General features: G+C 42.7%; 1 protein-coding gene across 3 annotated transcripts in view; it reads right to left on the bottom strand.

Moving 5' to 3' along the window:
• Window positions 1–25,440, bottom strand: part of LOC102566452 (macrophage mannose receptor 1) — a 119,920-nt gene that overhangs the window by 29,317 nt on the left and 65,163 nt on the right. For all 3 annotated transcript variants that reach the window (XM_014601565.3, XM_014601563.3, XM_019497889.2), the window contains exons 13-22: window positions 24,480–24,601; window positions 24,055–24,142; window positions 21,351–21,495; window positions 16,437–16,478; window positions 16,176–16,339; window positions 10,965–11,032; window positions 6,982–7,082; window positions 3,936–4,078; window positions 3,345–3,459; window positions 1,447–1,616 (exon numbers count right to left, since the gene is read on the bottom strand). In XM_014601565.3, the coding sequence (XP_014457051.1) occupies window positions 1,447–1,616; window positions 3,345–3,459; window positions 3,936–4,078; window positions 6,982–7,082; window positions 10,965–11,032; window positions 16,176–16,339; window positions 16,437–16,478; window positions 21,351–21,495; window positions 24,055–24,142; window positions 24,480–24,601 (1,158 nt within the window). The remainder of the gene's footprint in view (window positions 1–1,446; window positions 1,617–3,344; window positions 3,460–3,935; window positions 4,079–6,981; window positions 7,083–10,964; window positions 11,033–16,175; window positions 16,340–16,436; window positions 16,479–21,350; window positions 21,496–24,054; window positions 24,143–24,479; window positions 24,602–25,440) is intronic.

Below are 25,440 nucleotides of genomic sequence, written 5' to 3'. Positions count from 1 at the left end.
GTTTTGGGCCCTCCACTATAGAAAGGATGTGAACAAATTGGAGAGTCCAGAAGAGAGCAACATAAATGGTTAGGGAGCTGTGGCACATGACTCCTGAGGAGAGGCTGAGGGAACTGGGCTTATTTAGTCTGGAAAAGAAAAGACTGAGTGGGGATTTAATAGCAGCCTTCAGCTACCTGAAGGGTGGTTCCAAAGAAGATGGAGCTTGACTGTTCTGTGATGGCAGATGACAGAACAACAACAGTCTCAAGTTGCAACAAGAGAAATTTAGGTTAGATATTAGGAAAAACTCTCACTAGGAGGGTAGTAAAGCACTGGAACAGATTACTCAGAGAGGCTGTGGAATTTCCATCCTTTGAGGTTTAAGACCCAGCAAGACAAATCCTTGGGTGGGTAGATCTAGTTGGGGATGGTCCTGCTTTGAGCAGGGGGTTGGACTAGATGACTCCTGAGGTTCCTTCCAACCCTAATTTTCAATGATTCTGTGATTTCCCTGGCCCATTTCCAAAGCCACAGAACTTATTTGAGAATACATCACAAATATAATCATTTTATCACAGTCACAACCCTGACCACAGGGTACCCCTGGAGCCCCAAGTTTTCTCCTCCTATCCCACTGCTTATCCCAAGGAACAGACCAAAGTTTTCCTCAAGATGATTCCTTATCCCCATAAACCTCAGCTCCACCAGGCTTATACTGGATTTCATAGATGTAGCAGGGGAATCTCTGCCAGATCCAGGTGGCTTCCCTTTGGATTCTGAAACAATTTTATGTCCCCTTCCCACAGAATGACTTAGCCTGGAGTACCACTACCCAGAGATCACTCTTTACCACAGGCAATCAGGAAGGATACAAGATATCAGAAAGATGTATTATATAGGAGAAAAGAATAATGCAAGCAAAACAGACCATAAGTGTGAAGACAGAACAAAACACAAGCATCTTACTATCTCATCTGGCTGCAACCTAGCACTCCTAAGAGTCCTGCCAGTGTTTCTAAAGATCAGCTTTCCTGCTGATCCGGCCAGCACTGGCCACTGGAAACCTGGACTTCCTCAAAGCCTGATACAGTCCAAGATCCCTTCTCTCTTCCTGATAGGTCCCTAAATACTAGCAAGCTAGTCCCAAGCCAGACCCACCTCATCCCCGTAACAGCATTGTGCTAATTGCTCAAGCATCTGAGAATCCTCTATGTGTCAGGTATCCAGGTTGTAGCTATATTGGTCTAGAAGCAAAGGTAGAGGTGATATCTTTTATTAGACCAACTAGATTTTTGCAAAAAAAATGAATTCTTTAATTGCAAGCTTTCAGGCACGAACACCCTTCATCAGGCATAGGAGAAAAGGTTGTAAAAGTTCTCCTGGGACTTTTCTCCTGTAAAGTTCTCCTGGGAGTACTAGTTACAGTTAGTTAAACATGATTATTGATTAGCAATTGATGCTCACCTGGCTATCATATGAGTATAAATCCAGCTGTCCAGATGGAAAGCCATTCGCCCAGTTTGTATAGTATACTCCAGTTCCATCAGTCCAAAGGAACCTGAGTTCATGGTTTATATCATTTAAACCAATCCATGTGTCAGTTACAGAATCCTTTAAATGAAAGATGAGGAAAGCTAAAAAAAAAAAAGATGAAACATATTGTTGAACACAGCTGCTTCTCATCAATGAAGATGCTAACATATCTATGGGTGCAAACAAACATTGCCCTTGTACTGCCATAAAAGTTGTTATGCTGTGAGCAAAAAAAGATGTCCCCTTGTCACACTTCAAGTGCCCAAAAATGATGCCAGGACCAAAGGTAGTCACAGTTTGTGATCCTTTGGAGGATGTCTGTTTGCTTATTATGTACAATGGGAGTTCCCCTGCAGGGGAATCCATAGAGGTTCCCCCTGCTTGCAAACACACATCTTGAGTCATTGTGTGGCACCTGGGGCTGTTATCCAGCAGAATCAAGTCCCAGGAGCAGCAGAGGCCTGACCCCAAGGGAAAATGGCCTTGGGGACATCTTTAGACACCAGTGAAGTGGGTCAGCTGTGCAACAACATATCCCAACATAGTTAATCCCAACATAGTTAATCTCTGTTTCTAGCCTGTGAGACATGTGGGGATATATGGGATAGCCAGATTCCAAAATATTCTCAGTATATTGAGCACTGTTGAATTTCTAATATGATAATGTGTCACTTTTGTGAGTAAAAATTAAAGGAATGGATATTACTCAAACTTTAAGATAAAAAGAACAGAAAAAGACCTTAATTAAATTGTGAACAATATAGTAATACCTTTCAAAATAGTTTTTCATTTTAGTGAGTAGGGAAATAAACAATTTTTTGCTTTGTTCAATATTGTTGCTGTGTTTCTAACATACTAAACATGTCACTGAAACTAGTCCCAGCCATTTTTTAATAGATAGTAACCAATGATTGTTGAGAAACTAACTTTTACCAACTTCTAGAGTTTCAGCAATGGGCTACCTCTACCTGTAAACTTAACATCTATTTGCATTTCTCTCTGTTCCTAGCTCTTAGTCCTCCAATGTTTTCTTAAATGAACACAGCCCATGTCTTATCCTTTCAAAAATAAAACCTGTAGATTCTTTGCCAAATATTAACACAATTATCCTGCCAAGAACTGCTCAGGAAGTCAGCCCCTTTCCAGTGGACTTGCACTGCCCAAGTAATAGTGATCTTGCCCTATTGTCCATTTGTCTCTTACCTGGAATGAAACCCCATGCAGAAACTACTCAGAATTTGCACAAGGTGTTCACAATAGCAATTCAAACCATAGGTTTGCCTATAAAGCAAACTACATCTTGAATAAACAAACATTCACATTCTTGTTCCTGATCTTTGAGCATTTGGAAAATCATGTACTGTGATAAAATGAATGGCATTTTTTCTGAATTTACACTAGTGTAACTGACCAGAATATAAAAATAGTTCTTTCACTGTGACTGTTAATATTGTGATCATTTGAATTTACATCAGTAAGTTTAGTGCAGTGTCACTTTTTCATAGTTCCTGTCTCATTGTCCTACATGCTCCTCTATTTCTTTATCCACTTACAACGCTATTTTCCTACTCCATTTATTCACTAAATGAAAAATCCTCTAACTGCCATTTCCCCTGCCTCGTAAGATCATGGTATTACTTTGCTCTACAGCTGAGAGCTACTGCTAAAAAAAAGCATATAGTGCTCTTAGCATCTACAAGACAAGCTTTAAGTAGTTACATTGTTCTCATCTAAAACTTTTACTGTGCATTTATAATTTATTTGGTATATATTACATGAGGTTTTATCTAGTTGCAAAAGACCAATGCAAAAAAATGAAAGGACAGTACCTTGCACTTCTCCATTAGGTATGGTAGCCAGATTTCCTCCTAAATCCATGCAAGCTTTCCTCGCAGCATGCCAGCTTTTACGCTCATCTTCTTTAGAGCCAAACATTCTGTAACACTAAAATGAGAATAAGTCTGAATATCTGACTTCATTACTCCCTAAAAATTGGAAGCCTTTCCTTTTGAATACACATGACCACCATGTAGCCTTGTGCAAGAAAAAAAAAGGAAAATGTTTGGCATAGTCATAGAACAATTCAAATGTATTCTTCTACAGATTTGTTTAAAAGCCCTAGTTAGAATAGGATTTTGAAGCTGGTACGTTTGAGTCAGTGAAAAACCAGTATGTGGTATAAGAGTATGTGTATATAATTTGCTTGCATGCAGTCCCATAATTGCAAGTTTCCAAATATACTTTGCATGCAAAAGAGAGTGGATTAATAAAAAGAGAGAGAAACATATACTGACCTCCCTTTGTGAAAATCCCATCCAGTGATGTATTAGGAATAAGAAATATTAAAAAATTGAAATCTGCTTATTTTATATTCAATTCTTCTGCCAAAAATACAGCATACACTAAGTACGTTACTGTACCTTATTCTTATACAAAAGCCAATTTTCTTGACATCCTGTCATAGGATAAAGTGTTGTTGGAGGAACAGTCACATTAATGGAACTGTTGTGTCTTTCACATACATAAGGATTTGGATATCCACAGTTTATATCATTCCAAAATCCTGAACACAAGAAAAATAAGTAACTGATAAGAATCACTTACGAAAACTTATTATATAGCCTATTTATTGAATGAAAAAAATTCACTGTTATATTAATTAGACTACTGTTACCTGAAGCATATTTGTATTAAAAGTATAAAGGCCCTTTGCACACATTATATTTGTCATGTTACCTACACTTTTTTAGCACAACAAAAAAGTAAGCATTCACACATCCATGCTTTTCATCACACTAAAAAAATGCCTAGTCCATCACAAAAATGGAGGATCTGCAACAAAAGGTTGTTGTTTCAAACATCTCCATGAGAAATTTAATGTGTGTGCAACCCCTTCAGGTCTCTCTGACCCTCAAGTATTCCTTAGTGCATTTCCAGAATAAAAAATGAATGTCTGTTCACTTGTTTATCAATCCAATCTACACAGTTTAGACTAACCTGAAACGATTGAATCAATTCAGACTTGGGCTTTTTGACTATCTGAACTTAATCAGAGAGCTCTGCAGGTAGTGGCTTTACTGTCAACCTTGTCAGCTGTTGTTGCTGGTCAACAGAGGCTGAAGGGGCTGCAGCCTCACCAAGGGTTGATTGGGAGGTCTCTGCCACCCAACTGGGCCTTGCCATGGATGGTGGCTTGCACCAGCAACAGCACAAGTTTGTCAATGAGACTAGGGTGGCCATCCATCCCTAACTGGGTGGGACAGTCCCAAAAATTTAAAGTCGTCCCAGTCCCAGGCTGAATGATTCCAGAAAACCATTTTTGTCCCAGTTTCCCCTGGACACAGTTAAATATCATCCTGGTATCATGTGTAGGGATCTGGGTTTTCCATTTGCTGTGGAAAAATGTGGGAAATGGTGGGTTTCCCCTTGCAGACTGGCATAGTTCCAGCCTGCAAGGGGCTGCTTGGGACTCAGGGGATTGGGACACAGGAAGCATCAACAATGCATGTGGTCAACAATACAGCTGTGGAGGGCATCTCCCCTAGCTGACTACAGGTAAGCCTATGGGGGGAAGGAGGAGGGATGGGGGACAGGGGAGGCAGACTGAGGCCTGCATGGTGAGGGAGTGAGGCAGGGTTGGTATCTGGTGCTGGGATCATTGCCAGCCAGGGCAGTGCAAGAGGCCCAGGACCAGGGTGGCAATGTGCGATCAGGGGGCCTGGCTGGGGGAGCAAGACAGAGCCACAGGATGGCTGCTCACCACCTGGGGGGCTGGCTCCCCACTGCTGCATGCATTCCCAGGGAGAGGGGAATGGGGGGACACATGCCTCCCAAGATTTGTGCATGGGCCTCCCAAAATTTGTGCATGGGGCAAGAGTGGATGCAGACTGCCTGCTGTGGGCTCAAGGTGCCCTGCCCTGCTGCCCTGCCTCCAGGTGGAACCCAGCACAGGAGGGCAGAGTGGGATGTGAAGGCTTGGTGCCACTGCTGCCAGGAGCCCTGTACCAGTTGCACCACCATGGCAAGGGAACCCCTAACTGCCTGGCAGCACCAGGGGTGGTGGTGGTGTGGAGTTATGCCCCCTGCTGCTGCTGCTGCCAAGTGAGCAGCAGGCTCCTCACCACGGCAGTGTAGCCAGTGTGGGTCTTCTGGCAGAAAGAGCACTGAGCCTCTCTGCCCTCCCATGCCAGGTCCTGCCTGCTGGCCTGTGGAGACCCCCAAGAGGAGGGCAGCAGGACAGGGAGCTCTGAGCCCTGCAGAAGGCAGTCCACATCCTTCCCTGCCACTCCAAAGGCTGCACTCAGCCCCATCCAGCCATGCCATCTGCAGGAGGACAGGGGGAGGAGTGGGTATGTGTCCTGTTTTTCCATTTTCAAAAGTTGGTCACCCTAAGTGAGCCCATCTTGCTTGTCAACAGACTGCCCTGAGAGCAGGGAACTGAGGAGCAACCCCTTATAATCCTGTAGTTTGAGAGCATAGCTTTGTGGTAACTTAGATGTGTTCCAGCAGGGGGCTGGGTACATTTGCATATCCCTAAAACTATCTACTTTTGTAGTGCTACTAACTTTCTAAAGTTACAAAAATAATGTGCATCAAAGGTCTAAGTCTCCATTGATAGGCCCAATTTGGTGGCCAAACCTCTGAATCTAAATCAAATCAGAGGACCCTTTAATCTCTCTGAATCAAATCAGAACCCTCCAAATTGATTCAGAGAGATTTGGAAAGATTCAGACATAGACACAGTTTTAAATGTTTTTTCTACGTACCACTAGGTAACAAGCGGCTCATGAGTGCTGTGATGCTGGAGCACTTGAAGCATCCCACAGAAACACGGGGGTCTCCCCAGTGCGCTCAGCAGAAGACCCGGAAGTGAACCAGAAGCACTTCCGGTGCACTTCTGCATTTGCCGGGGAGCGTGCAGGGCCCCCCCCCCCGACACCTCCTCGGCTCAGTGATCCTAGGTTGGGGGGGGGCGCACCCAGGGTCCCCTGTGGCCGATCATGGAGCCAGTACTTCCGGTCCACTTCCTGGTTTGCCGCCAAGCACATGGAGGGCCCCCCGCACTCCTGTGGGATGCTCCATGTGCCCCAGCATTGCAGCGATTACAAGCCATGTGTGCTACCTCAAGGTATGTAGAAAAAACTTTTAAAGCTGTCTGTCTGAAACGCTGATTCTCTGAATCAGCATCGACTCTTCAGATTCGGATTTGGCCGAATCGAATTGGGGATAGTGATCTGAATCAACAAATTGAATCACTGTCCCTGATTCAGGCCAAATCTGAATCCAAATCAAATAGGACCTGCTTCACACACCCCTAATAACCATATATGAAAGCAGTCACTGCTCCAAAATCTAATTTTACTTCCATCTTCAGTAATAGTTCTCTGAAGAAAAAAGCAGCAAAAAACGTATTGCAGAAAAAGTAACATCCTCTGCAAAAGAATTAGTAATAAACAAATTACTTACCTAAGTTTTTATACATAACTACGCAGTTTTCATCATTGTTTGCAAAGTTGGGCTCATGTGGTGCCCAAGCTAAAAAAGTCACTGGGGTTCCATCCATCCAGCTTAACACAACCAAAAAAGAAAAATTATTATGCACAAATTCAATTATTTTCATATTACAAAATTTATTTTTAAAACTTTTTAAGCTGTGTTGTCACAGCCTAATCTATACTATTTACCTTGTATAAATTCCAAGAAAATTAAAATGTTACCTAGCTAAAGGCTTAAATGAGTAAATATCTTGTAGTTGTAACTTGTTTTCCCTTGATTACCCCCTTTTATTCTGAATATAAGTTCAGAAAAACATCTAAAAAGGAACGTGTCGATTTACATACACCAATAGTTTAACAACTTAAGGCAAGATTTATCAAATCATTCCAAAAGTTTTGCCCAAATTTAGCCATAATTATGGTTTGACTGACTAATCCTGAACAACGCAAAGCAGACAGTATATAGTTGAAGATGCCTCACTCACTTCTATATTGTTTTTTATTTTCTTTCTCCATTTTTTTAATAATTTATTTAAAATTAGAAAATGAAAAATATGGACAGCAAGAGTATGTGAATATATACACTAACATTAAGTTTAAAAAAGTAATTAACAACAATTACAATATCACAAAATCCAAGCTGTGAACTATTTTCTAACTTAAATATGCAAAAAAAAGTAAGCATTATTTAAATTACAGGGTGGTTACAGCTTGTAAGAAGTATTTTCCATGGTGACCCCTGCAAACATGAAAGGTACTTCATATTATTATGCCTATAATTTGAAACTTTGTTGAAGAGTCACATGGCCTTACCTGACAAGGACTACAACTATCATCTTCACAAAGGTACAGATCCTGGGTTATAGCAAAGTTTTTCCCTAATTTGCAAAACATTAGGGCATTTTCACATGTTCTAATTCTGGAGCCGCTATGGCCCAAGACATGAGGGAAGAGAATAAAAAAGCCAATGTGGAAACCAGGGGTCAGAATGGCACATGAGAACCCAAGCACATCTCATTTTCCCAAGTCCATATAAGTTTAGTCCAGATGCAGAAAGAAGGGACATTCCTCCATTCCGCATTCAAAGGAAAGAATTGTGCAGGGCCTGGTAAGCAACCAAAAGGTAGTTTCCGTACTGGTTAAAGTGGTGTTAATTTGCTTGGCAACAGGGCAAAGGCTGAACCATAAAGAGGTTGTAACTGTGGTTATACCATTTGAATTTAAAGAATCAAATGCTAAAACTTAAACAAAATACTAATTAGAATAGATAGTATCATACTGAGCCACTGTGGTCAGTAAGTGAAGCCCAAGTCATTTGGGCTAAGGACAGACATTACACATACTGGTTTAAGTGATCAGAAACTGATCTAAACCTGTAACACAACATAAAATCAGTGCATATAAACCAGTTTCAAAATGGCTGAAACCAGTCTGAGATAAACCTGGTTGAATGTAGTGAGCTCAAATCGATTTATGTAATGTTTGTCCCTGACCCCTTTCTGGTTTAAGTTAAACCAGAGTTCCCCAGCATCCTGGCATGCTCTCTGGGCTGGGCTCTCTGCTCCAGCAGAGCAGGGCTGGCCCACCTCTGCTTCCCAGCCAGAGGAGGGATAGGTAGCAGCAGACAGGGGTGGAGGTCTGGCCAGACACTGGCCCTGGAAGGGAGCAGGGAAGAAATGTATTCCTCCCTTCCCTCCCCTATCCCACCAGCACCAACCTGCATTTCTCTGTTGGCTGCTCCAGCATCAGGGGACATGGCCAGCCCTGGTAGCAGCCTGGATTGAACTGGTCAGGGCGGGGATTAATTTCCCCCTCCCTGTCCCACTGGCAGAGACCTAAGCCAGGTCTGCCAGGTGCTCCCCCCCCGCCGCTGCAGCTTGGGGCCCAGATGCAGCCAGAAGCCAGATGGCATAGTCCCCTGAGGCAGACGGGGCAGGCCCCCTCCTGCCCCGCTCCCTTCGGCATCCCCTCCTTCTGGCATCTAGCAGAGAGGGATTTTTCTATCGCTTGCCCTAAGCACAGAGCAAGTGGTGGTTGCAGTTGGGATGGGAGGGGAAATAACTTCCCTCCCTGCCCACTCTGCCTCAGGGGCCATGCCAGCCTGCATCTGGCCGCTCCTGGCCCCACCACTGAGGCAGCAAGGGGGCAGTGCCCAGTGAACCCTGGCTCGGATCCATTCTGGTGGAACAGGGGAGGAGGAAGTAAACCCTTCCCTGGCCAGGTCAGCCCAGGCTACTGCCTGGCTGGCCACCAGCTTCCCTGCAGCCGAGGGCATGCTCTAGCATCCCCCAGCGCCTGGCCTGAGCAACTGCAGGCAGGTGCCTGGCATTTCCTCAGGCCAGAGGGAATGACTGTGTACTTGCAAATCAGTTCAACCTAGGCAGGTTAGACTAACTTGCAAAGATTGAATCAATTCAGGCTCTGGCTTTTTGAACGTCTGTCCCTAGCTTTAAAGACTGCTATATATTGACATCCTAAATGCTAGAACAGTCTCTCTCTGCTGTGGAAAAAAATAAAAATTGAGGTTGTTGCTGGTTTGCAACTGTTTTTGTTTTGTTTTGTTTTGTTTTGTTTATTTGAAAGAGTATTTAAAATGAAGGAAAGGAGAAAGAAGTGATGTTTACCTCTGAAGAGCTTTAAAAATACTAACACAAATGTTTGAGTTGAGGTATTTGAAGCAATCATTAAAAAATTATTTTACATGTGAATGAAGAAATGAGAGAAAGTGACATTAAATAATTTTGTAAAAATCCAATCTGGATTTTACCTTCTCTATTTCTTTTGATTACTTCTTGGTAAAAGTTATTTAGAAAAAAAATAAACTGCTTCTGAGTTAATGGGATAAAGTTCTAAAATGCAAGTGGACCAGACCAGTTCAAACGTAGCCAAATTAAACTGTGATTCATACCTATGTATAATATTTAAAATGGAGGAATCTCAAATCAACATGTTCTTTACAGTGCATGACAACACCTCAAATCTAATGCTGAAGAACAGCTTTTCCAACTGATAAAAACAGATGGATTTCAAAAATATATATTTTTAAAACAAGATGAAAGTTTTGACACTGCTAAAGAATAAATGGATTTACAGGGTTTTAAGTGTTTGATTCAGATCCCAATAGAAAAAATATAAAACACCATAATTTCTTTCAATGGGAGTTTGTCCTCTATCAACATGGAATTTGTCTCATTGCCAATGGATACATTGTTTTAAGATGAATTCCTTAATTTGTTTTACTTTGTAAAATTGAGGCAGTCACTGGTTTTCAGTATAAAACTCAGGGTTCTCAACTGAGTACAATACTCTGCTGCCAGAATAAACCACTGTAAGTGATCAGTGGGCTACCAATGCCAATAAACAAATGTTGGAATTTCCCTAAAAATATGTTTACAAATACCCTCTGCCAACATCCAGTACCAAACACATTCTACCACCTCCAAAAACATAAATGCTAGGAATGATATCTTTATCCACCTCATGCCAGAAGTAAAACACACACATTGACTGTGGTGAGACTGACATTTCACCCAAAATTGTTCTTGCTTTGCTTAATACAAGTCTTGTTCATTGCTGCACGTATTACTAGCTTTTAGGGGTGTGCAAAACAGGCCATATTCGATTCAGCTTCGGATTTGGCCCAAATCAAGGACAGTGATTCGATTTGTTTGATTTCCATTGCCCCAGCATTGCAGCATTCATGAGCTGCCTGCTACCTGGAGGTATGTAGAAAAAACATTTAAAGCTGTGTCTATGTCCGAATCACTGAATCTTTCCAAATGTCTCTGAATTGATTTGGAGGGTTCCAATTTGATTTGGAGAGATTAAAAGGTCTCCTGATTCAATTCACATTTAGAGATTCAGCCACCAAATCAGGCTGAATCGCCACCAAATTGAATCGGGGACTGAAGCTTTGCACAGCCCTACTAGCTTTGATATGGGTAGTTTACTTACCTAGCTCGTTGATCAACACTCAGTTGTAATCCAATGAAATATGCATCCTCTTTGCCATTTTTCAAGATCTAAAACACAGATTAAAATTAGCACTCACTCTCCTTAAAATATGAATGTTCTTGATAAGTGTAACACACTGGTGACTACAGTATACATTTCCCCTCTACAGCAATCTGCAGAGTACATACAGACCACAACGTGCAGCCTTAACTCAAGGTACAGAAACCCAAACTTTTTGATTAATTCAATCCTGCATAGATTTGTTAGGATAGTTGTCAGCAACTTAATGCAGTTAAGTTAAACTTAATGCAGTTTCCTTTCCAAGTGGTTACAGCAACATAAGCATTTAAGCTTGTCACAGGGAGAGGCAAACCGGGGAGACTCCCGAGCCCACGAGGGGAACCCCAGGGCCAGGAGCCGGGGGCGAAACAGGGAAGGAGGAAGTAACGAAAGGAAAATTGCTCACTGCAAGATGGGAGGAGGAACAAGGACGGCAGGGAGAGCCCGCGCAAGACATTGATCGTGCCTTAAGTCACCTGCGGCCGGCGGATGACATCACTCCCAATCGCCGGCCGGCGGAAATAAAGGGGCCAGCAGTGAGAAGGAGCAGGGGCACGTGGGTACCGGGAGAGCTGACACTGGTGGTGTCAGCCGGAGGCACAGGACGCCGGAAGAGACTGCACGCACCGGCTGCGAAGGAACAGAGGAGCCTAGCGACAAGTCAGCGCCCGGAGCCGGAATAACAGCTGCAGGCACGCCAGGACATGAGCCGGTAGGAGTTCCCAGGGCACAGGGAGGTCAACGGACTGGGGAAGACCCAGAGGGAAGGCAGCTACGCTGGCAAGACCCAGAGAGAGGGCTGCTGCTCTGGCAAGACCCAGAGAGAGGGTTGCTGAGTGGCGAAGACCCAGAGAGAGGGCAGCTGCAAGGCAAGGACCCAGAGAGAGGGCGGCTGTGCTGTGGAAATCCAGAAAACGGGTCACGACAGCGGCAAACAGTAGAGGGAGTAGTGTTAAACCTGGTTAGGTGGAGCAGGGCCACAGAGCAGGGCCACGTGGAGGAGGCTCCGTTAACAAGTAGAGGTGTTGAGGGACTATCTGTGCTCCATATGGAAGCCTAATAGGGGCGGGACGGTGCCTCTCTCAGGGCTAGTGAAGTTTGTTCTTTGAGTTGTGTAGGGTGTTTTATGTTCCCCCGTATTAGAAGGGGATGAGGTGGTGTGAGGCTGGAAGACTGAGGGAGTGAGAGGTGAACTCATCGAGTATTTAGGGGAGCATGCGGTCAGTCGCAGAAGACATCAGTGATCAGGCAACCGACAAGGGAGACCGCGCTGCACGAAGCCCCACCCACTGGAAGATTCAAAGTCATGGCAGGAGAGAAGGGGCAGCCTGCGACGTGTGTGAAGATCTCCCATAAGGCCACCTGTAACGGCAAGGCGAGTATCAGCAAGCCTTCAGATTAAGGAGGCTCAAGGTAAGATGTACGAGGCCCGGCGGGTGCAAGGCTAAAGATAAAAATTATACAAACTGGTATAAGTGATAGGAAACTGGTTCAAATCTGTAACACAACAGAAGCTCAATGAACATAAACCACTTTCAAAATGGCCAAAACCAGTCTAAGACAAACCTGGATGGACGTAGTATCAGACTTAACTGCTTTAGGTTAAATCAATTTATTGAACTTCTGTGCCAGATCCCTTCCAGATTCAAGTTAACTCTCAGTCCCTCAGGATCCCAAGATGTTATGCCCCTCCTTCACAACCTCCCCCTTCACAAGCCCAAGCTGTCTGATCCATCAGAGAAGGAAGGTATGCTCTAGTGCCCCTCAGCTTCTGACCTGGGCCACTGCAGGCATGTGGCTGCATTTCTGAAAACAAAAGTGAATATCTGTTCACTTGCTTATCAGTTCAGTCTATACAATTTAAACTAACCTGCAGGCTAAGTACAGCCAGTCAAAAAGCGTGAAGCTGAATCAATTCAGTCTTTGCAGGTTAGTCTAAATTGCACAGATTAAATTGAAGCAGAAATTAATAGACATTTACCTTTGATACAGGAAATGCAGCTATATGCCTGCAGTGGCTTAGGCCAGAGACTTGGGGGCACTAGAGCACAACTCTCTGACTACGTGTTCACTTCCTCTTCCTGCTGCACCCAAGGTCTCTGGGATTTGCAGTCCAGAATTACAGCAACAGGACTCTGCAGGGTTGCTCATCACTTCCTCTTCCTGCTTCCAGGTGCCTCTGGGATTTATAGTCCACAGTTGCAGCTGGGCTTGTTCCCCTCCCCCCCATCCCCCCAGTCAACCAGCCCTCACTGCTCCAGCTAAGGAGCACACGAGTGGGGTCAGCCCTGCTTTCTGGAGCAGATAGCACAACCTAGCCCAGGGTAGAATGCATGCTGAGACACTGATTTAACTTGAACCAGGAAGTGGTCTGGGACAGAAAGTTGCATAAACTGATATGACCCAAATCAGATAAGTCTGACAGTATATTTAATCAGGGTTATCTTAAACCAGTTTCAGCCATTTTGAAACTGGTTTATGTGAACTGAAATTCTATTCTGCTTCAGGTTTAAACTAGTTTCTCATCACTTAAACTGGTTTATGTGCGACTTCGGTCCCTAGCTGAAAAGATTGAATAGATTCAGCCTCAGGCTTTGTGACTGTCTGTGCTTAGCCTTAATGGAGTTTTCTTTCCAAATGGTTAGAATCAAAACAAAACCTCTTTTACAATCTCTAGCAGGTATCACCTGAACTTCCTAGTGATGGACATACTCAGCTTTCTTAGAATGTTAGGGCTGCCAGGCTCTGGAATGGGCTCCCAAGGGAGGTGGTGCTCTCCCCTACCTTGGGGGTTGGATAGATATCTGGCTGGGGTATTATGATCCCATCTCTCATTCCTGCCCAGGGCAGCGGGTCAGACTTGATGATCTGTTCAGGTCCCTTCTGACCCTAGAAACTATGACACTATGAAATGTGGACTGCATCCAAAATAAACTCTTCATCAATCTTCACTACCAAATTTCATCCAATTCAATAAAGCTTAAGCACTTTTTTATTTTTATTTTTTTTGAACTAACTCATAGGCTTCAAGACAGTTTAGATATGCAACTCCCTGCAGCACCACCTTCCCACCAACCCCAGCACTTAGCACAAAATAAGCATACAAGTTTGCCTCTGTAATTTAATCCATGCCCCAAATTCTCTCCTCTTTCTCAGGATTGTGCTAGGTTTGTGATATAAGAATGTGCAATATGAGACAGCAGTGAAGTAACTGGGTGGAACAAGGGAAGGCACAATTTAGCCTTCCCTTGGTGCCAACTTAGTGGGGGTGACAACTTAGCAGGGGTGCCGATATGGCTCCCTTCCCTATAGAAGTCTTTTCCAAGGCAGAGGTAGCACTGCACAGTCCATCGAGGAGCTGGGTAGGAACAGCCCCATGGCCTGCAGTGTATCTGTGAGGGTAGGGTGAGCAAGGTGAGTGGAATGTCCCTAGTTCTCTCCAACCCAGCCCCCCACCCTGAAAGGCTTGTTCTGAGAAAGACACAAGACTGCACCCAAATGGGTATCTTAGGACCATGTTATATATTAATTTTAGGTGGCTCCTGGAGCTCTTAGCCCCTAGATTGTCCACACATTAACACCTGGAAACTACTTTTAAGCACTCTTTAGGCAGCTTAAAGTTATACTACACCAGCCTAGGTTTATCTATGTTACCCAGCTCACATTACACTAACTTGTAGCCAACTCTAGGCAATGCATTAGTGTAAACACCACACCCAGCCCTCCTCCCCTGCTGGCCTGGATCAGACCTACTGCCCCACCCATCCACCTCAGCACCACAGATCCCTGCTTATGGCCCCCACCCTGCCCCCTATTTACTTGAGGCTGGCCTGCACTCTGTCCCAGGGGAGCAGGCAGGGAAGGGTTAACCTGCCTGCCCAGTCCCCACCACTTCTGCCCTCTGGGTCTGGCTCTGTCCAGAGAAGAGAAGCAGCCCAGCAGCAGTGGGGGTTGAGCAGCCAGGGGCCCAGGGGAGCCCTATAGGCATGGCAGAACCAAGGGAGCCCCAGGAGCCTGGGGAGAAGCCCAGAATGGGAAGGGGTGGGATTCTTAGTTTTCAGTCCCTTCAGGCTCCTGTTGGCCTAAACTTATGACTGCTCCAAACTCAAGCTAGCACTAACACTGATCAACACTTGAGTAGCTCACAATGAAATGTGTGACAAGGCCCTTATAGTCTTACATACAGCCTGACCTTATTTTCTTTCTTGGATAAGGCAATATTCTAAGTATTGCAGCTCCTGTTAGAAGTCTGCTATAGGTCAATTAAAATTAAATTCAGATACAGTGGCAACTAGGGCTGTGTGAAGCTTCAGTCCCCGATTTGATTCAGTGGAGATTCGGCTTGATTCAGTGGCCAAATCTCCAAATCTGAATAGAGTCAGAGGACCCTTTAATTTCTCCGAATCAAATTGGAACCCTCCAAATTGATTCGGAGAGATTTGGAAAGATTCGGACATAGACACAGCTTTAACTGTTTTTTTCTACATACCTCTAGGTACAGGCAGCTCCTGAATGCTGTGATGCTGGGGCACATACTTCCAGTCTACTTCCAGGTTTGCTGCTGAGCACATGGAGGGCCACCTGCCCCCCCGCACACACACACTCCTGTGGGACACTCCATGCACCCCAGCAGCCGCATTGGTACCTCAAGGAATGTAGAAAAAACTTTTAAAGCTGTGACTGTCTGAATCACTGATTCTCTGAATCAGCATCGAATCTTCAGATTCAGATTCAGCCAAATCGAATCAGGAACAGTGATCCAAATCAACTAATCGAATCACTGTCCCTGATTCAGGCTGAATCCAAATCGAATAGGCCCCACTTCACACACCCCTAGTGGCAACTGCTGATAAAGTATAGCATAACTGATGTCGAATAACTGTCCTTTTGAAGCTTTGGAAGCAGACTATTTGTTTAATGCTTACAATCCTTGTTATTGTACAACACACACAAAAGCAAAAGACTATCCCGCTCAATTAGAACATAAGGGGCAAATTTATCCACTACTTATTTCCAGTTCAATACCTTTTTAACTTCCCTAATTTCACTGGTGCAAAACTAACAGTGAATTAGCTCGTCAGACAACTGTTTCTATGTTCATGTTCTCTGGCCTGGTTGATTAAGTATCGAAACAATAAATAGTTTTCTTACATATCGCCACAGAAACTTCCTTTCAGTTTCATCATCAACGACAGCAAGATCACCAAAATTCTTCTTGCAGAATTCCCGACCTTTTTCCATAGGAACACTGTCCGTGCTGAAATAGTACTGCTTGTCTTTATTTATAATCCATCCATCACTAGTAACCTTATATTCTTCAAAATAAATAATAAGGTTATATGTATAGTACCTTCTGTACAAGCTTTTCTCAGTAAAATAATAAAAATACATAAAAAAAACCCAAAAACTTACTGGGAGCAGGAGATTCCGTTGGTTCAGGTTTTACTGTTGCTCCTGTAAAATAAAAATACATAATATATTTCATAGGAATGTCCCATGTCTGATGTTTAATTTATAGTCAGTGATGGATTAAATGTAATAGAGTAGAATTTGTTAACTGGTATGTTCTAATTTCTGAAATAATCTGCAGGAAATTAAGTAAAATAAAATAAAGTAAATATCACTATAAGCTTAAGAAAACTTTTTTTGGCCCTGTTAATAATTGATCAATAATTAATTAATAAAAATCCTTTTAGTCCTTAAATGCAATATATTTATGGTAAGTTCCCTTTAAATGTGTTGGAACTGAATTCTTACTGTTTCAATATGCACGGGGCACAACTTCTGTATGCCCCACACTGCTAAATTTACTAGGCCACTTTACCTTGATTATGTTAAGGCAAAAAGACCATACAATCTGAAAAATCAAAAATAAGTAAAATAATAAAATACTGGTAAAATAATAGTAAAATAAAGTCACCCACATAAACTTATTTTCTCCCCGCCATGTTGCCTGAATTGTGAGACAGTCTTTAATTAGACAAGCACATGCTGCTGCAGCAATGATCAGAATTATGTCTTGAATAGGCTGTTGTCTGCAAGACATCTTGTCATTTATTGCAGAAGCTGGGAGTGTGGCATGGGATTGCAGGGAGAGGATGGTTTTATAGCTAAGCCAGCTGAATGCTTTTTTAAATAGCATCTTCTTTCACAAAGCATCTATGTGATGCCGGGCAAATCACTTTAACCAAACTTTTCACAAGTAATCACTAGCTGTGTGATTCTTGTTTTCTGGGTACTCCACTTGAGGTGCCAGAGTTTCATCTGAGGAAGTGCTGAGTACATACTGCATCAACTGACATCAATAGGAAATGTGCTTGTAGCACATTCAGGGTTAAATAGCTCACTCATGGTCCTTCAGTGTCCTTTTTCTGGCTCACAGACCCTGTTTATCATCAATACTCCCCAGGGGCAAGCTGCCTCCAGGCACGAGTCAATCCACATAGGCACGTGTCACTGTACAAGCACACAACACAGTGGTGTTTTCCCAGACCAAAGGGAATGCCTGGGTTAGGGTCTGCTGCTACCAGCCCACACTCCTTCCTTTTCTCACTTCTCTCAAGGCATGCACACAGTCTCTGATGCATACTCAGTCTCTGGCCGCCTCCCAGGAGAAGGCAGTCCAAGCAGGATCCTTGGGCTCTGCTGTACTGACCCGCCAGCTCTTGCCCTCCTGGCCATCTGCCTGTCTCGGCTCTCAGCCTTCCACTCCCTGCTGTCTGCCTGTCTTGGCTATCAGCTATCAGCTCTCAACTGTCTGCCTGCCTGCCTGCCCCTGGCTCCTCTCCCTAAGAGCCTAACACACTGCCTCTGCCAGTCTCTCACTCCCTAGCATCTTTCCTCAGGATCCCTTTTAACTTTCTACGGGCTAGCTCATTATCTGGATCAGCTGTCCCAGTCCTCCTGAGCAATTTGTAACCAGGTTTTACTGCCTGCACCTGGATTGTTGCCCTTGCAAGCCTGAAGACTGCCTCCAGGCTCCTTGAGCTGGCAGACTGCTACACAGCTACAGTGCTTTATACACATAAAGGCTTAAGGTAAGTGGGGAATTGGGTGCCCTGGAAGAAGCACAAGCAGGTGAGGGCAACAGGGAAAGCCTTCTCATTCTTCCTGAGAAAGACACGCAGTTGGCTTGTTATCCCAAGTGTCTGTACATGAATGTACAGCGCCTAGGAAACAAGCAGGAAGAATTGGAAATCCTCACAGAGTTAAAGAACTGTGATTTGATTGGAATAACAGAGACTTGGTAGGATAGTTTTCATGACTAGAGTACTGTCATGGATTGGTATAAACTGTTCAGGAAGGACAAGCAGGGTGGAGGAGGAGGAAGAGAAGGAGAAGGAAAAAGAGTTTCACTTTGAGTCAATCATACAGCTCTTTTTCATAGAGATCCAGCAAGAAACTGGAGATAGGCTTGTTGAAAGTCCCTGGGTTAGGGCCAGAGGAGAGAGCAACAAGGGTGATGTTGTGGTGGGGCTCTGCTATAGACCACCAGACCAGGAGGATGAGGTGGATGAGGCTTTCTTCAAATGGACAGAGGAACTTTCCAGATTACATTTCTCATGTGGGACTTCAATCACCCTGACATCTGCTGGGAGGGCAATACAGCAGTGGACAGGCAATGCAGGAAGCTTTTGGAGAGTGTTGGAGATAACTTCCTGGTGCAAGTGCTGGAGCAGGCAACTATGGGCCATGCTCTTTTTGACCTGTTCCTCAGAAACAGGGAAGGATTGATAGGGAATGTAGTAGTGGATGGCAACTTGGGCAGCAGTGACCATAAAATGATTGAATTTAGGGTCTTGAGAAAAGGAAGGAAGGAGAGCACAGCAGAGTATGTATCCTGGACTTCAGAAAAGCAGGCTTTGACTCACTCAGGGAACTGATGGGTAGGATCCCCTGGCAGGCCAGCCTGAGGGGAAAAGGAGTCCAGGACAGCTAGTCTTATTTTAAGGAAACCTTACTGAGAGCACAGGAATGAACCATCTCAATGCGCAGGAAGACTAGTGAATATGGCAGAAGACTAGCTTGGATTAGCAGAGAGCTCTTCACTGAGATAAAACACAAAGGAGGCTTATAAGAAGTGGAAACTTGGACAGAAAACTAGGGAGGAGTATAAGAGTATTCAGGCATGCAGGAATGAAATCAGGAAGGCCAAAGCACAATTGGAGTTTCAGCCAGCAAGGGATACAAAGGGTAACAAGAAACATTTCTAGAAGTGTCACCAACAAGAGGAAGATCACGGAAAAAGTGGGCCCTTTAGTGAATGGAGGAGGCATCCTAGTGACCAATTATGCAGAAAAGGCTGAAGTACTCAATGCCTTTTTCACTTCAGTCTTCACAGGCAAGGCCAGCTCCTAGATTACTCCATCTGGCAGCATAGTTTGGGGAGAAGGTGAGCAGTCAACCGTGGTGAAAGAAAAGGTTAGGGACTATTTAGAAAAGCAGTACATATACAAGTCCATGGAGCCAGATGTAATGAATCCAAGGATGCCGAGGGAGTTGGCCAATGTGATTGCAGAGCCGCTGGCCATTATCTTTGAAAACTCATGACAATTCAGAGAGGTCCCAGATGATTGGAAAAGAGCAAATATAATGTTCATCTTTAATAAAGGAAAGAAAGAGAATCCAGGGAACTACAGCCTCAACTCAGTCCCTGGAAAAATCATGGAGCAGATCCTCAAGGAATCCATTTCTAAGCACTTGGAGGAGAAGGTGATTTGGAACAATCAGCATGGATTGACCAATGGCAAGTCATGACTGAACAACCTGATTGCCTTTTATGATGAAATGACTGTTTCTGTGGATGCCAGGAGAAGTGGACATGATATATCATAACTTTAGCAAGGTTGTTGGTCTAAGGACATAGGCAGGAAAGGTTCTTTGGGTAGATGTAACATTTTTATTAGACCAACTAAATAGTTGGACAAAAATTATTTGCAAGCTTTTGGGCACAAACACCCTTCAGCAGGCATAAGGAGACTTTGTGGGTGTTATATGTTCACCAAGGTAGAAAAGAAGTTAATTTTCAAGTTTAAAAGTTAATTTGCAAATTTTCATTTCCCATTTGCAGGAAGAGAAGGAAGCTAATGACTCATTACATAACTGTGCTCCAAAGTATTCTGGTACAATAGCAATGAGCATAACAGAAAATCCAATGAGGAAATGAACAGTTCTGTCATCAGAACAGGGTTTGAACAGTGCACAGTAAACAAGTCATGGGGCCAGAGTGGCACCAACAAACAATGAATGAGGCAAGAAACCTTTGAAACAAAAACATTATGGGATATAATGTAATATGGTATCACAATACATATGCATAGGGATGCCCAAAATTAAGGCTGAAGAGATAACTGGAAGAGACTTTCTCAATTTTAAGTGTTTGACTTTGCAACTTAAAGTTTTTAAATATCATTTTACATGTAATTTGTTAGATATCTTCCACATTTAAAATACAAACAAAAAAATCAAAACATTATCATATAGCAACATACCAACCCTTCCACCACACAGACCTGTAAAATTAAAAGAGTAACTGATAGCAATAGTAGGTTGGGATTCCCTACTTGGACCATCACAAGAAGGAATGGGGCATTTTGCCAATGGATTTCATGAATTCAAGCTGGGAGCAGAAGAATGGCAAGACTCAGCAACCAGGCTTAGATCATTTGTTTATAATGATTTATCTTCCAGAAAAAACATCTCAAAAGGTAGTAATTTCTTAGAGGAATTTCTCACTGCATTTTCTATAAATCTTTTCATCAGCATGAAGTTGATTTTTTTAACTAGCAGTTTACTTTCATTAATAATGTCTCAATTTCCATCCAAACTCTTCCAAAATAGGTTTCTGTGATGAAATAATTGTCTGAGCTTTGTTAACTACATGTTATTTGCATGTAGAACTGTTCAGTTTGATGCCATCATAAAATAAATGTTTTCCAAAGACCTGACCCTGGACTCAAGTAATTAAACTCTAAATATAATGTGTTTGGAAAGGTTTGAACCAATGGAAATGAAAAATCAGATGTGAATTTGAAATTCAGTCTACTTGGACTCGTGATAAAGAAAGGAATGTCATTTGTTTGGTTAAGTCATGGAAAAAGAGCAAGACAAAGTCTCAAAGAAAATAGCAGGGACCCAGTAAGATATTCTGTATCTCTGAACTTACTGAAATTAAGTGAACTAATGCAATTTTCACATTTCATTTTTATACACAATATTCCAGAGATAGTTTTACAAAGCTTTAGGCTTTTTAAAGAAATATCAGCTTCTTGAGGTGTGTGGTGAAGGGTGGTTTTTGTCCCAATTTAAAAAGGGAAGTAGTCGTACCTTTTTTTATTTGACAAATCCAGGCATGTAAATAATCACAATGCCTGTCATTCCATAGCATGCTAGAATCTCCAGTAAGCTCCACACAAAGTTCAACTCCTTGATAATTATTTGGCTCTCCAAAGGCCCAGTTTTCATACCTCACCTGTCGTGAAAACATAGTTTGGTTACAATTTTATTCATATGAAAAGGACATAATTGGGTTTCATAGTATTAAAACAGAAAACCAAGATGGCTTTCCAGTGTTAATGTAACAGATCAGAAGCTGGAATTTCCAAACAAGATGTAAAAATGTTGATTTTTGAATATATAACAACAATTTATTGTTGTTATATATTACATATTACATATTATTATGTAATAACAACAATTTATTGTACAACAGAAGTTTTGCAATATTTCAATTTGGAACCATTGGAATGTTTTGTTTTGATAACATTAAAACATTTTGATATATATAATATTAAGATTACAATTGTTACATTTAAACTTACAATACAGATAAAGAAAGTGCAATGAATTTAAATAAAATCAAACCAACACATTTAATTTTAGCAAAATATTTCAACTTTATTGAAGCAAAACAAAGAAGTTGAAACTTTTTCTGGAGAATTAAATTATGATGTTCCTGTGATACATGTCAGCATTTTCTGATAGAAAACTGCCCCATCAAAATATTTTAACCACCTTTATTGGAAATTGAACACACCCATAAAATGCACTATTGTGTTAACTCTAGTTTTACATCTTTGCTTTAGTAGAGTTACTCTGACATACAGGTAGTAAAGCAGAGACCAACTTTTTTGGCAAACATGCTATAAGTCCACATGTGCCACAAGTTAAACCCCACCCCTCTGAGGGCACGTCCACATGAGTGCGCACATGCCTCTTGCCCCACATCAAACCCCTTTGAGGCAGGGCAACAGGCATGTGTGGGAACAAAAAAATGTTCCCTGCACTGCAAACTTGCAGTGCAGGGAAAAAATAAGACCCCTAGATATTCAGGGGTCTAAAAATATCAATGTTTAAAAAAGTGGAGCAGGGCATGGTCAGGACCATGCCCTGAGGCAACTGGAGGCTCCATGGAAATGCTCTGGCTGCCGGAGTGTCTCTATGGTTGGCCCTCACCCTGGTGCTGAAACATGCGGCCCTTGTGAGAGGGCCAAACCCCCTGTTGGCAGGGCCATCACCCTGTGGGAGTGCAGCAAAACATTTATTCATGAATTCATGAAACATATATTTAGAGTTCACTTTATTATTATGATAAGAGACTTGCTTTAACACTGTAGATATATCAATAAAACATTGTCCAACTGATTGCTGTCTCTGTCTTGTTCTCTGTCTTTATAGTGGTCTTTTGTTTTACTTGTGGAGAAACATGGATTTGGGGGTATTTTAGAGAGTGACTTTGAAAAATCCCTGATAAAAAAAATCCCAGTTTGCCAATAGGGAGCACCAGAATTCCTGCTAGGGAGGCCAGTGGCAGGACCCTGCTTGCTCAGAGCTGGCACCTTGGACCCAGCTGGCTGTGGCTGACCTCCTGGACAAATGGAGCCAGGAGGACATGCTTTGACAGTTCAAAGCAGGCCACCACACCCGGAACATCTTCCAGGTTACAGCTGTCCAGATGGCTAGGCAGGGGGCACAAATGGCAGTAGTGCCACACAAAGGCCAACCCTGCAACCGTAGTCCACTGGCAGCTGGCCCAGAGAGGCAGATGCCTCTACTGGCTCTGAAGTCCCCATCTGAGTCTGGCAGGTGCGTAGCAGGTCACAGTCAGGCAGCAGCCCCCACTGCCAGACTGCTGCAGTGGGTAGAGGGTACAGGGAACTCTCAGGGCTGCTTCACCAGTCCAGCTGGCACAAGGAGTAGTGTCCCCAGGTACCAATTGGCTGGGCTCCAGAAGCTCCTGAGAGCTAGTAGCCCTGACCTACTTGTCAGGGTGGCTTTTTATACTGCTGGGGACAACACAGGTGCTGGCCCCAGGCTCTAGCTCCCCCTGGCTGCAGATCTGGGAGGAGCCAGGCAGGGTTATTTTGCCCCAAGTGGCACAATTTGCTCCATGACAAAGTGCACGTGCGAGCACATGTGCTGAAGCAAAAAGCCCCAGCTCAGATTTGCACTGCCTCTATTTGAACTGCCGCAAGCACACATGCTTACATGTGTGGACATGCCCTGAGTGTCACACTGACTCCTGCCCCCTCCACAATCTGCCCCTTTGTTCCCTGACCCCATCATGATCAGCTGCTCTGCTCCTTACCCCTTCCCTTATCAGCCAAACAAAACAAAAGGATAAAGGAGAAACTATCCATGGTTCCAAGTGTCACAGAAAATATTTAGAAATATTTCTCATTATACTTTGCACCTACATTAATTTTGTCAGTCCTGCATAATGAGAGATGGCCAAGAAAAAAAAAGATTGCTGAAAAACCCTTCTTTCTTAGAACAGTCAAAGGTACTTTAATATTGTGAATGTAATCCATGTATAGAAACTATATTGTCTTATTATTTTTATCCCCTTCCTTTTATTTTAATTCCATTTTATAAATAAAAAAAAAGTAGTGTATTGCATGCTTAATCTAGTTTTGAGCTTACTATTCAGTTATACCAAAGCTAGTCGATGCATATGATTGGGAATAGAAAGACATAACGGACAGATCATCACATCATGAAAAAAATATTCTTGTGAAAAACAATTACTCACTGGAAAACCATCACTCCACGAAAATCCATCATCAGGATTCAAGTAAAATAAACCAATCCAGAAATTTTGATGATAGAGTCCACTGTTTCTAAAACATTCAATAGGGAAAAAGGATAAGCAAAATGCACACATACAAAATAAATAAAATTATCACCTCAAACAGTTTGATAAACTCTTTGTAAAACATTTTCTTAAATTTGCTAGATTCGTATGCAAATACTGAGCGTCTGTCTCCAGATAATTAAAAAAAAGGAATTATTCACAACTACCAGTAACTTTGATAAACTGGCTGATAGCACTGAAATTTTAACTGGAACAATAAATATTACACTAGATTATAAATTTTCATCTTAAACCAACTATTTCAGAAAGGATCAAAAGGTAAATTTCTCCTTATTAAGGTGAACTCACGTGCAGATACTTACGCTATAGAGCGCCATATTGCATACTGTTCTTCTTTACCGTTAACCGTGGCCAGATCTCCTCCTATAGCTCTACAAAAATCTCGAGATTCAAACCAGGTTTTCTTTTGTTCTCTTGAGTAAGGCTATAGAAAGTATATTTTATAATCAGATACAGTACCTTGTATGCATCGTAAAAAATAAGAAACCTTTGCAATTTTTCCTGTGGTAGGATGTCATAACAAGTCGAAAAGCAAATCATGCAAAATTAAAAATAGGTTATAAGTATAACTGAATATACTGACTCTTTCTCACTTGGAAATGTTTGCTTCAGGTAACAGGAGAACACTTGGGAGAGCAATATTTGCTATATTACAACACATGAGGAAAGGCCCATTTAAAACTTAAAGGACTTAATGGTTGGCATTTAAAAACTTAGAGGATTTGTTGGCATTTCAGTGATGGATTAGGTACCTCTTCTATATGTGGTTTGTAAATAAGTCTGTAAACACATTCAAATGGCCTAAGAGAATTCTCCCAGGTTTGTTTTTCTGGTAGAGAAACTTATTTGCAGATGCCAGAACAGCAGGGATTTGGGTTTTCTGTTTGCTGTGAGAAAAGGTGGATTTTCTCCTTGAATGGAAAAAACCCCACAAGTTTTCCCCTTTAAAGGAAAAATCACAGATTTTCTCCTTTAAATGAGAAAATCATGGATTTTCCCCTTTAAATGAGAACATTGAAAATTTCTCCTCATTAAATTGAAGTCACAGTGCAGATACTCACACAGATCACAGATTTTCCCTTTTAATGGGGGAAAATCATGGATTTTAAATCATGGATTTTTCTCCTTTAAAGGAGAAAAATGCAGGAAATTACAGGTTTTCCTTTGCAGACTGGCAGAGTTCTAGCCTAGGGCTGCAGGATGCAGGGGGTGCCACATGCATACATGCACATGGCAGCCAGGCAGTGTGCTGGAGAACAGCTC

The sequence above is a fragment of the Alligator mississippiensis genome, chromosome 5, assembly GCF_030867095.1.
Source record: "Alligator mississippiensis isolate rAllMis1 chromosome 5, rAllMis1, whole genome shotgun sequence".
Taxonomy (NCBI): domain Eukaryota; kingdom Metazoa; phylum Chordata; order Crocodylia; family Alligatoridae; genus Alligator; species Alligator mississippiensis.
Note: the sequence above shows the minus strand (reverse complement) of the source record. Positions and strands in the feature narration are given on the sequence as shown.